The sequence below is a fragment of the Parambassis ranga genome, chromosome 19 (genome assembly GCF_900634625.1).
Source record: "Parambassis ranga chromosome 19, fParRan2.1, whole genome shotgun sequence".
NCBI lineage: Eukaryota > Metazoa > Chordata > Actinopteri > Ambassidae > Parambassis > Parambassis ranga.
This window is the reverse complement of record NC_041039.1, coordinates 21519311-21532187: the sequence shown is the minus strand read 5'-3', so window position 1 is coordinate 21532187 and position 12877 is coordinate 21519311. Positions and strand designations below refer to the sequence as shown.

Genomic DNA, 12877 nt, shown 5'->3' with positions numbered 1-12877 from the left:
CATTATAACCACACCGTTCAGAAGAGTAGCAATGGACATTGTAGGTCCATTACCAAAGAGCAGTCTGGGACACCAGTACATTTTAGTAGTGTGTGATTATGCTACCCGTTTTCCAGAGGCTTTTCCTCTGCGCACCATCACTGCACCGGCAGTCCTGCAGTGCTTGATCCAACTCTTTTCTAGGGTGGGCATACCGGATGAGGTTTTAACGGATCAAGGGACTAATTTTACCTCAAAGCTGATGCGGCTTTTCCACAGAGAACTGGGAGTGACAGCACTCAAAACCACTCCCTATCACCCGCAGACTGATGGGCTGGTTGAGAGGTTTAATCAAACGTTAAAAAGGATGTTGCAGAAATTTGTGGATGATACAGGGAGGGATTGGCATCGGTGGTTACCTTTCCTGTTGTTCGCTTACAGAGAGGTTCCCCAGGCATCCACAGGATTCTCTCCCTTTGAGTTGCTTTATGGCTGGGAGGTGCAGGGCCCGCTCGATCTTCTGCGGAAGACCTGGGAAAGTCCTACGGAAAATGGCAAAGGGAAAGAAGGGAGTGTGGTGCACTTTGTTTTAGAGATGCGAGAGCGCTTGGCAAAATACCGAGACCAGGCTGAAATGAACTTACAGCAAGCCCAGAGAGCCCAGAAGACCTGGTATGACCAGCAGGCACGGCAGCGTGAGCTTCAACCTGGCCAAAAGGTACTTATTCTGCTTCCCTCTTCCACCAGCAAGATGCTGACCAAATGGCAAGGTCCTTTCGAGGTGACACGCAGGATGAGTCCGGTCACCTATGAGGTCCACCATCCTGATCGGAAGAGGAAAAGACAGGTCTATCACATCAACTTACTGAAGGAGTGGAAGACGCCATTGGTCGCATCAAAGCCGGTTGCTTTGGCGGTAGGAACACCTGATCTATGGGAGGAAGCAGAGACGGAGGAAGAAGAAACGACAACAACGAATGATCTGGCACTTGAACACCTCACAGAGTCCCAAGTGTCCGACATCTTACAGGTGTTTCAGGCAGTACCGACACTGTTTTCAGGCAACCCGGGGAGGACAACGCTCATGGAGCACGTCATCCGCCTAAGGGGGGGGCTACCGTGTCGTCAACGACCTTACCGGATACCACAACAGCTAGTAGGAAGGCTCCGGGAGGAAGTCGAGAGCATGCTGAAGCTGGGGGTAATCGAACCCTCAAAATCAGAATGGTGCAGTCCTGTAGTCATAGTTGTGAAAAAAGGTGGTTCGTTACGGGTCTGTATTGATTTTAGAAAACTAAATTCCATGTCGGAGTTTGACGCATATCCTATGCCCAGAATAGATGAGCTGTTAGAGAAAATTGGGTCAGCCAAATACATCACCACATTAGATTTGTGTAAAGGATATTGGCAGGTACCCCTTGACCCAGCCTGTAGACCTTATACGGCTTTTCAGACACCCAGTGGCCTGTATCAGTTTACAGTGATGCCATTCGGCCTACACGGAGCGCCAGCAACTTTTCAGAGACTGATGGACAAAGTTCTACAAGGCTGTGAAGAGTTCAGTGCAGCCTACTTGGATGATGTAGTGATCTCCAGCCATAGTTGGGAAGAGCACCTACAACATCTGAGGAGAGTCTTGGAGAAGATCCGAGCAGCAGGTCTGACCTTGAATGTTGGCAAGTGTGAGTGGGCGAAGGAAGAAACTCGCTACCTAGGATACCAGCTGGGACGAGGAGAAATCCGTCCACAGGTGGATAAGGTAGAGTCCATCATGAACTGTCCGCGACCTAGAACCAAGAAGGAGGTTCGCTCTTTCCTAGGTTTAGCAGGTTGGTACAGACGGTTTGTGCCAGAATTTGCTACCATAGCAGCCCCACTCACCGCACTAACGACAAAAGGTCAGAAAAATCCAATAGAATGGACGAAACAGTGTGATGAAGCCTTTCGTGCCCTGAAGATCTGTTTATGTTCTGACCCTGTTCTTAAAAGTCCTGATTTTAACGAACGATTTCTCGTCCAAGTAGATGCTTCTGCAGTAGGACTGGGCGCAGTTTTAACTCAAGGAGAACCAGGTAAAGAAAGACCAGTGATGTACCTGAGCCGGAAGCTGTCACCACGGGAGACGAGGTATTCAGTGGTAGAGAAAGAGGGCCTGGCAATCAAGTGGGCGTTGGAAAGTTTGCGTTACTACCTGTTAGGGAGGGAGTTTGACCTAGAAACTGATCATCGTGCCCTTACCTGGATAAATTCCATGAAGGATCAGAACAGCCGGCTTACCCGTTGGTATCTGTCCTTGCAACCGTTCAAGTTCGTCATACGACATAGAGCAGGCAAGGCGAATGTTGTAGCCGACTATTTGTCCAGGTTGCCGTACATCGTCAACCTCCGTGAGGAGGGGGGTAATGTGACGAGGAAGTCCCGTCACGAGTGTTCTCTCCACCCACACACACCTGTTTAGACTCTATTTCATTTGCCCAGTAGGAGGGGCTAGGGTTATATATGTGAGACTTCACCAGTGAGGAGGGGTTTTTTCTTTTTTTTTTCCAGCGGAGTTGAGAGCTGAGTAGGCTCGTGTGTTAAAGGTCTGAGACGGAGTCAGAACCGCGTCCTTAACGGGTTATTTAATTGCTTCTAAACATCAGTATCATTTTTTTTTGATACTCGCTTTGTTTTACATTTGCATTTTTCCCAATTTTTGTTTATTGTTTTGTGAATAAATTTTGAATCACCACAACGAACGACTGCGCCTGAGTGTGTTGGGAAAATTGATCCCACCTGTGGCCTCGGAACGAGGGGAACCACGCCACAGTAATAAAAAAAAAATTTAAATAACAAAAAAAATTAAAGCTGCAAGCAGCGATGACGGGCCCTCGCAGCCCTTGCGGTCCGCGGGACCAGCAGCCGCCGCCTCCCCTATCGTCCCACGACCTCTCTCCCAGCCGTACCGGCACGAGCTGTGGTCTGCAGGGCAGAAGAGTACAGCAAAACACACATGTACAAAAGACAGGTCCTCCGGCCAGTAGGTGGCGCAGTGACCGTAGCATGTCAGCATGTCAATCTGTGCAGCGTCCGATGTCCGAAACAGTAAAGTTTCATCCACATAGGATGAAGTATGAGGGAGATACAGCCAAAAATACATGTATTTCCTGTGCGTTGGCGAAGGGTCAGCTTTGTGGCGGCACCACGGCCAGACCGTGTGACGAAGTGCTGCGTTTTTGACAACTTTTGGTCCCTAATGCCTTAAGAGTAAGCAGACCAAGTTTCAGGCGGATTGGAGAAATCCTCTAGGAGTTCGTAAAAGTGCGGGGAGTGAAAAATGCAAAATGGCGCAGGTATTGTAAAATGCCGGACTTCCTGTGCGTTTTAGAGGATACCTCCAAGAGACTTTTTTTCTTGTCTAGAGGTGATACATATGCGTACCAATTTTCATGTCTGTAGGTCAAACGGGGAAGCAGATCTCATTCAAGGGGGCGCTACCATGTGGCCACGCCCAAATATGACGATGAGGTGATATGAAAAGGTGTACAGGGGCTGATGTCATAATAGAGTAAGAGGCAGGTAGGATGAACAAATCAAGAAACACAGCAGCTTTCTCTATGGTGGCGAAGGGTCACCTTTGTGGTGAGGCCCCGCCCACACGGTGTAACATCGAGCTGCGTTTTTGATAACTTTTGCTCAGCCATGTCTTTAAAACCAGGTGACAAAATCTCAGGTCTGTCAGAGTATTTCCCTAGGAGGAGTTCGTTCAAATACGAGGTGTGGAAAATGGATATCGGACTGAACACAATTCATACCGCCAGTAGGTGGCGCTATGAGAGTTTCTGGTCATTAGCATATCAATCTGTTCAGAATGACAGGCTCAGCATGCCTGATTTTTCTCATCCACATTGGATGAAGTATGTGGGAGATACAGCCACAAACACATCAATTTCGTGTGCGTTGGCGAGGGGGCAACTTCCTGGTGGCGCCACGGTCAGACCGTGTGAGGAAGTGCTGCGTTTTTGATAACTTTTGGTCCCTGACCCCTTAACGGCAAGCACACCAATTTTCAGCCATATCAAGCAATTCCCCTAGGAGGAGTTCGCGAAAATGCGGGGTGTGCAAATTGGAACATGGCGTGGTTTTTCCAAGATGGCCGACGCCCTGTAGGGGGTGGAATTTTATTTCCAAAGGCATGTTTCCTGGCATGAGGCGATACATCAGCGTACCAATTTTCATGGTTGTAGCTGTTACGCTGAATATTTTCAAATTCCAGGGGGCGCTGTAGAGCCATTTTGCAAGTCACTGTCGTGGCGACAGTTTCAGATCGCCATTTTTCGCGAACCAGACCTGTGTGCCAAATTTGGTGAGTTTTTGAGCAAGTTCAGGGGGTCAAATTTGCGTCGAATGACGCGGAAGAAAAAAAGAGAATAATAAACGCTTGCATTTCAATAGGGCTCTTGCACCATTCGGTGCTCGGGCCCTAATAAAATGTATTTATACTTTACTTAAGTAAAAATAATAGTGCATACTTTATAATTTTACATTTTGCAGCTGTTATCTTTATTTTCTACTCCACTACAAATTTTAAAATATCTGTAGTTACAAATACATTTATGAATACAGTTGTGTTCATACAGCTGTGCTGGACTGATGTGAGATCAGACATGAAGATGGTGTCACGCTGCCAGCTGTTTTTCTATAATGTGCCTCAGTCATGATGCTGGTGCTCTGGCTCAGTTAGCTAACTAGTTAGCTACTGTCTGCTAACACAGGTCCATCCTTCTGTACTGAAAAATGTAAATTAACTACACATGGTCCATTTTAATTTGAAGAGGATTTCTTTGATTATTTTAACCTGTTCAGATCCTTTGCAATGGAAATCAATAATATATATTTGAGACGTGAGTACTTGAACTTTTAATATTTTAAATACATTTAAAAGTACTTAAGACATTTACTTAAGTAGGATTGCTGATGTAGCACTTCTACTTTTACTTAAGTATATATTTGTTGGGTATTTGTACTTTTACTTAAGTACCAAGCTTCAGTACTTCCTCCACCACTGTATATATGCAGTATATATATATATATATATATATATATATATATATATATACACACACACATTTTTATATATATATATATATATATATATATATATATATATATATATATATATATATATATATATATATATATATATATATATATATATATACACACATTTATATATACAAATATGTGCAAGACATTAAAAGTTGAGAAGTCAGACTGATGGTGTGTGTGTGTGGCTAGGCTGATTCCCTGCAGGGCTTGTTCTGAGTGGGTGAGGATCAAGCCCTGTTACTGTGTTTTTGGCTGATGGTCCAATGAACACCAGCAGCTATGCTCCCTCCCCTCCACACACACACACAGGCTGCCCTATAAAAACAAGAAAATATCCAGCAATACAGGCACACACAGACCTACATTTACACTTTGCTGCTCATTTTCTGGCACACGCTTCTCCGATTTCTCATTACCGGACCACTGGTTCCTCCTGCCTCCTTCCTCCTGCTCTCCTCCGTCCTGAGGTCTGGAAATCCTTTTACAGTAGTGCCTGCAGCTCTCCACCTCGTTATTCCTGCATAAGGGTTCAAATCCCTTCGGGACATCCATACAGTCAGACAGCACCAAGCTCCCCACAAACCGCCTGTATAGATGTAGAACAGTCCCACGCACACGAGACCCTGAAGCCACGACACTCTTTCCTCTGCTGCTATCCGTGCCTGGAAATCCTGTTAACCATCATCTCACTGCTGGCCATGCCCAGTATTCCTGCTGCTGCTTTTTCTTTTTAATTGAAACTCAAGATATGCTCAGTGAAGCCACTGGAAGCCCCCTGGGTGGATGGTTCTCTAATAAAGTGTGACAAATTGGATCAGACTGCAGAAAATGAAGAGAAATCCCTGTCCAGAAAGGAATGAAGCATGTAGCTGTACTCACTTTGCATTTTAGTGCAGTGAAAATGGTCTAGGTGATCTATTTTTAGTCATAATTTTATTTTATTTTTTTTTTTTTTGAGGGGGGTGGGGGGTGGGGGCGTGGTCTGATTGATTAATGTAGAAAGAGTATTTTTAGTCCAGCAGTTTGTAGTACATGCCTTAATCTTGATTTCGGTCATTGCAATTAAGCTTACACGATTGTTAGCGTTTACCATAGAATGAGAGTCACGGCACTGCGAGCGACTGGCGACCTGTCCATTGTGAACGCAGCCTCTCACCTGTAGATAGCTGGGATAGGCTCCACCCCACGTGACCCTGTACTACAGGACAAAGCGGGTCCAGAATATGGATCGATGGATGATGCTCAGGTATTTGAGGTATTTGACCTATATTGCTGAAATAATTTTTCTAGTTTTCTGTTGATTACAGTTTTGTTTTTGTCGTTGTACCGTCACTTCTGTCTCAGTGTCCCCTCTCTGTGGGGGTAAGACATTAACACACTAGTTCAGGTTAGGCTTTACAAAGAGAGGGTGAGGCTGCAGACAGGGCTTGTGGTGGATCCTGGAGTATGTTTGGGCCAAAATTCTTAATATCCCCAGCTGGTGGAAGCACTGAATTGTTCCCACATATAATTGTGACCAGAATGATCCATATACATGCGGCTGTAAAGAGAGTTGTGTGTATTTGTGTACGTGGCACAACAGCGATGCCTTCTATAAGAATCCCCAAAATGAACACTAATGACACTGTGTGAGGCTCAATTTAGCCCAGGCTGTTTCTGTTCATTATAATATTAATGAGACGCCCACTCTCCCACACTTTAAAAAATACTTTTTCAGCAGTTATTATTTGGTTTACTTTAACTGGGACAGAGATCTGACATGCTCCTGGATTGTGTTTGTATATAGGGTGAAGCTGTCGGAGGCTTTGCTGGTTTGGATAATTGTGCTCATATTAATATCAAACCTGTGCTGTTGTCTGGCTAAAGGGAGATGACACTAGATTAGAGATCCTTCAAGAGAAACTGGAAGAAGTTGCAGGAGATGGGGCCATCTCTGCTCCACCTATTGCAACCTCAACCCTGATGGATAAAGGCACCTGAAGCAACAACAGATGGAGGGACTGTTCAGAGCAGAATATTCATGAGCTGAAGCTGACCTGAAAAAATTTGGAAGATCCTTGATCTCTTTTTAATGTTCTTGTTAAAGTAAGACCAGCTTTCAATGCCTAGAAGTGTCACGTTATCAATCAATCAATACGAGGCAGGTTCTCAAAGCTGTTCGGAGATGAAGCCCGAGGGAGCGTCAGTGTGCTGCTGTCTGTTGTTTGCCTGCCTCTCCGACCTCATTTGTTTGTGTGATCATCATTAGTCATGATTGCTCAGACAGACAGCACAGGACCAAGAGAGATCCTGTCTGGCCCAGCCCAGTGCCGATACAGTGTGATGTCATCTACACATACACACACACACACACATCCAGTCCACGTGCACTCACGAGGCGCCGTGGGACATCAGAGTGTGTGTTTGTGTGGGTGAACATGTGCAACCAAATCATCATACAAACATCAGTGGTGTGGTTTTTCCCTCTCTCTCTCTCTCCCTCTCTCTCTCTCTCTCTCCCTCTTTGGGTCTCTCATAATTAAATAAAATTAAATGAATCATTTATGAACATTTGGGAGTGACAGAGGCAAGGGGCGAATAGAACATGAGGTGCACCTGTGCATTTTGCTGGCAGCATGTTGCGTAACAGCAGTGTGTTTCCTTGGGCTTATGGAATTACATTAGCAGCAGCAGCAGCACTGTACCGGAGCTCGCTGCTCCATCCATGTAGTGACACACAGCATCACCCGCCCACCCACCCAGTGTTGTCAGCAGGCGCCTTATTGTACATGGCATGCTGTCTGTAGAAAGCAGCGCTCAGGCTTTCCCATTTACACACTCTGCTGCACGCTGCTGCTGCTGCTGCACACACACACACACATTCTAGATATCGACACACACCTGACACGTTGAAGAAGGTTCCACATTTTCCGGGACATAAAATAAATAAATTGGATAAATTGCTCTCCTGAGAGGCAGGTAGATTACATGGTGTGCACAATGCAGCTGTTACTTATCCTTTAGGATGATGTTCATGATTGTCTTTCATCAGTTTCAGTTTGGGCGAGTGTGAAAATGGAAAAAGTGCAGCTGATAATCCTTTAAACCTGTCACATACAGCTCATCCAGAATGCTGCTGCCAGGGTTGTAACAAGGACCACAATGGTATTATCTTCCAAATATAATCAACATATGTGGTTATTCTTATTACTAAAAGTGTGTGGACTGTTTGCCAGCTGCTAAAAACAGAACTGTGTTGATAAATGAAGGAATCAGGGGCCACAAACACCCAAATGTTTTCCTGTAATGGGCCAAAAATGAATCTGAATGGAGGGATGATGTGATAGAGGCAGGAAAAATAGGCAGGCTTGATGTGTAGATGTTTGGTCTTAGAGCATCTCCAGAACTGCAGATCTTCTGGGGGGTGTACTGGTCTGCACAGGTCAGAAAGGGAGAAAAAAGCAGTGAACCAGCAAAGGTGACATATAGGAGGTGAAGGCTGGTTTGCGTCATCTGATCCAAAAGACGAGCTACTGGTAGTGCTGCTTCTAAAAGAAAGGTGTTAGAACACACAGTGCATCACAGTCTGCTGTGTAAAGGGCTGTGAGCACCTGGTAGTAAAGATGGTTGGATTGTTTGCCAGCGACAGAGTCCTATAGAATTGTGTTGGTAACTATAACATTATTGGTAAATTTATCTATAAAGGACACAAAAATAAATACTGACAGAATATATAATAATAATAATATATAAATATTAAAGATTAAAGAATATTAAATGAGACTGAACTGCTTCCTCAGCCTAGACAGTAGCATATAGATACACATTCTTACATTAATCCAATCCATCCTTTTTTTTATAGAGCACTTTAAAAAACAACAAGGTCAGCCAAAGTGCTGTACACAGCCTATCAAGAGTAGATTAAATTACTAATAAAATACAATAAGACTGCATTGCAATAGTCTAGACGATTTGTAATAAAAGCATGAATTAAAATCTCAAAGTGATGATTAGGCATCATTATTCTCCACGTTTCATCAGTATTGCTTTGCTAAGGCAAAAAACATTTATGACACAAGAGAAGTATAAAAAGACACAGTTCCTCTAGACAAATTCTGAGGCTAAAACCTAAGCAGGAATTAAATCAAATAAAATCAGGACAGGTTCGCCAGTAAAAATCTCAAGAATCTTAAGAAGAGATTTCAAAGAAATTACTGACCCAAATGACCTGATCACAGAAAACAACCAAAAAGCCTGTGCCTGAGGATCCCCAGATACCTGCTGGCTTGCTGGAGATACAGTAAATCTTTGGAAAAAGGCCATTAAAAGCTTTACAAGTAATCAATACAATTATTTCTAAAACATTTACAGCCCAGCCTATTGATAAGTTTCTTTTAATGGAAACTTTAAGGGAGGGCGAATTGTTACTACTATTTGAAATTGTATTAAGAATCAGTGTTTCACATTAAAAAAATGATTTTATTTGGATCAATCAGGGGTTCAGGTAAACTCGCTTCCAATGGGGCCAATGGCCAGAGCCCCCCACACAGGCTCCAAACCATTCCTCAGGAACCTCAGGGTCCATGGTGGAGGTTAGGGTTCGATCTATATTTCTGTGCATGGCTGCAGTAATGGCCGGCCTGGTTTGTTTCTTATCAATACCGTGGATCGGTTCATAAACCTGCATTATCTTTATGGAGGACAGATTGTTGCTGTAAACTGTGTATGTCGTGGATGCACTGGGCTGCGAGTAATGCTACACAGCAGTGCATAGAATACTGAAGTAGCCTATATGTTGTATATACTGTATTATACATGGAGTGGTTTGTATGTTCATTGATGTTGTGCAGTGTATACATGTTGCATGCTTTACCTACATATGCTGTTCTGGCTCTTTCTACATGTTTCATGCAGCTTGTAAACCACATGGGAAATGACAGGTTGGCCTAGAAGCAGCTGTGTCGATACTTAAAGTTCGGAAATGTTGTGTAAAATGTTGAGATTTTGACCTCAGGCTGCTGGATTTAATTTTATATTTTCGTACCCCCCTGTGCATGAACAGGGATCAGCAGACCCTCTAGTGCCGCAGACCTACTTTAAGCCTGAGCAGCTTCTTTCTAGTGATTAGTGGAGCCTTGCATTAATGCCCGATAATGGAGGAGAAGAGCCGCAGTCTTAGACTACTAATTTGTGTTTGGTGGCCGCGCTCTGATTCCTCTCTCTTCTCTGCAGGTATGATTTAGACTGCAAGAGCGACAACCTCTCTAAACACGTGAGTACCTCCTTCACCTCAGCTGTTCAACAATCAGGCATGCATTCATTTAAATGTTACACAGCCACCTTAATCCTTCTAGTACAATAGCAGCCTGATTTGAATCTAAATGTTCAGGCTAAGAGTGCTGCAGCAGGAACAAAAGCAATCTTGCTGGCATTTAGGCTCTCCTCACCCGACCTGAAGACATTCAGCCAGCTTCCTGTTGCAGGGCGAGAAGGTTTGATGATTCAGAATCAAATGTTTGCTGTCAGAGTATCCATTACATTTATATAAATTGACATTATGTCATATTTAGGGATATCTCTGAGTGTGCTTGCTTCTTTAATATTTAATTATCTTTATAGGAAAATCCTGTTTTTCAATGCCAAACCTTCACCAGTAGTGAGCAGCTTGTGGTATTTGGGGACCCCTGAGTTCCTGTGTGAAAGTCCATCCACACTGCCTGTACCCCCACCTGTACCCCCACCATCCACAACCTGCTTCCTGCAGCAGACTTTCATGGCTGACCAAACTCCAACTCATAGAAACCGGACTCATTCTTTGTATAATGACGTTTCAGCTGCCCTTCACTAAAGTTGCACGTCCCTCCTACTCTCACCCGCTCCTTACTGCCAACTGCTGGTGGAGTTCTTCCCCTCAGCCCCCACCCCCACGTGCAATCCCCCCCTTCTCGAGGTTCCACTGTGATCACTAAGCAATGTGAGCGCAGCAACTCACTGTAAGCATGAAGGCTGAGGACGCTTGAATGCACCCTGTCGTCACTGTGGATGTGTGGGATTGGAGATCTGGCACACAGTGATGGATCCATTGTCCGGGCCTTCCAGGTCCAGTCCTTCCCCAGTTGTATGACTATAAATAACAGAAAATGGAGATGGGGAAATGCAAATGCACAGAAGTACAGTATTTCTCGTGGAAGAATGTCTCCTTCCTCCCATCACAGCAGATGTTTTCCCCGTGCCATATGGTTTGCATACCTTGTACAGATATGGCTGCAGGGGGAGGATGTGCACAGATAAGATGTACAGAGGAGTCTAATTACGGATTCTGTCTGATGGTGCTTTTTCCTCCTGACAGACACTTGTCACAAAGTTATTTTTACGCATATTTTCTCTGGTGTAATATCTGTCTTACAAACAGCAATCTAATTTTAGTGTCTTTAAACTTGATGATTAGCTGCCTTTGTTTGCAGGCAGTAATTCAGGTCCCGTTCACACACGCGTGTCCACGCTCAATCCAGCTTAACCCGGCTCGTTTGTTGTCCTCCAAACTGCTAGGCGGCGTCTCATAATATAAAGAGTCCGCTCAGGCCGCAGTATGTGCACATGCGTTGTGCGCTTTTTGTCTTTGTCTCTTTTGTGTCGCTCGTTCTTCCATTGTTTATTTTTCGGTTCAAAAAGCAGTTTATTCCTTTGTAGCCCTGTCGAAAATAAACTCGAGGCAAAGCTGTCATAGTTCAATGGTTGTTTACATACGGCTTTTGTACGCAACCCAGATACTGTCCCCGTGAACCGGAAGTATGACGTCGTTAGCCAGATTTGCTAGCTGCATTTGCGTTCAGACCTGCACCAGATGTTAACCAAGCCGGCTAGAGCCACCTCCGAGAGGTGGATTGAAATCCATCCACATATATCCGGATTCACGTTGTTCAGACTCAGAAAAAACTATGTGGCTATATCCAGATACGGCCCGAATCCCACTCTAGCCGGATTGATTTCCCCAGTGTGAACAGGGTCTAAGTTAACTGGCTGTGTGTTCTCAAAAGTCGGAATTATACAGCAAACTTTTTGTTCCATCTGTTCAACAATCTTTAGATCATCAGATTCACTAATTGGATCACCCCTCTCTTAATGTGTTAAAGCTGCAGGAGGGCGACGGGCTAAGCAAATGATTGGGAAATATGTGTGTGTATCAGCACTGGAATCCAAAGTGATTTGGACAGTATTGGTATGTGACTACTGGCATTGAATGCTGGTTGTGATTCGACTAAATTAGTTCTTTAGGAACCCCCTCAGTTAGGTGTAGTCCTTTCACACACTTCAGTAGAAGAGTTTTAATATCAGCAAAAGATGCTGATGACACTGTGGCAGTCGCTCCTCCTCAGACTAACTGCTACCCTGGGCTTTAGATATGTGCCGCCCTGTGATGGAATGGGTGCAGGATGGACTGGCCAGCTGGAGGTTGTTTTTTTGGCCGAGCTTGAACCCCAAAGGTTCTTGTCAGGATTCCACCCTGTTCCTGCTCCTCTGGGCCTCTGTTGTCAGGCAGCATAGAGGAATACAAGTGAAGAGGTTCACGGGGGCACTGTGTGAGGATTCAGGCCACAGCTAGCTGGTAAAAAAGCAGCAACAAAATATCTCAAGAATGAACGCAGGTGAAGAGTTTACACATGTTATCATCTGAAGCTCTTCTACTGTTTTGTGCTCATTTTACTGCGGATGGTATTAATGTTTAATCCATTTGTTGTCTGTTTTTGTCATAAAAAAGATCAGACTGGGATCAAAGCATTTTACCAAACATTTATAATTTGAAAGTATGAGGTTCAGAACCATGTTTACA

At 44.4% G+C, this 12877-nt stretch overlaps 1 protein-coding gene across 1 annotated transcript in view; it reads left to right on the top strand.

Moving 5' to 3' along the window:
• The window catches only part of LOC114451718 (copine-8-like), a 75447-nt gene that overhangs the window by 27335 nt on the left and 35235 nt on the right, over positions 1 to 12877 (top strand). Inside the window, exon 5 of the mRNA XM_028430526.1 lies at positions 10279 to 10318. Within this exon, the coding sequence (XP_028286327.1) occupies positions 10279 to 10318 (40 nt within the window). The remainder of the gene's footprint in view (positions 1 to 10278; positions 10319 to 12877) is intronic.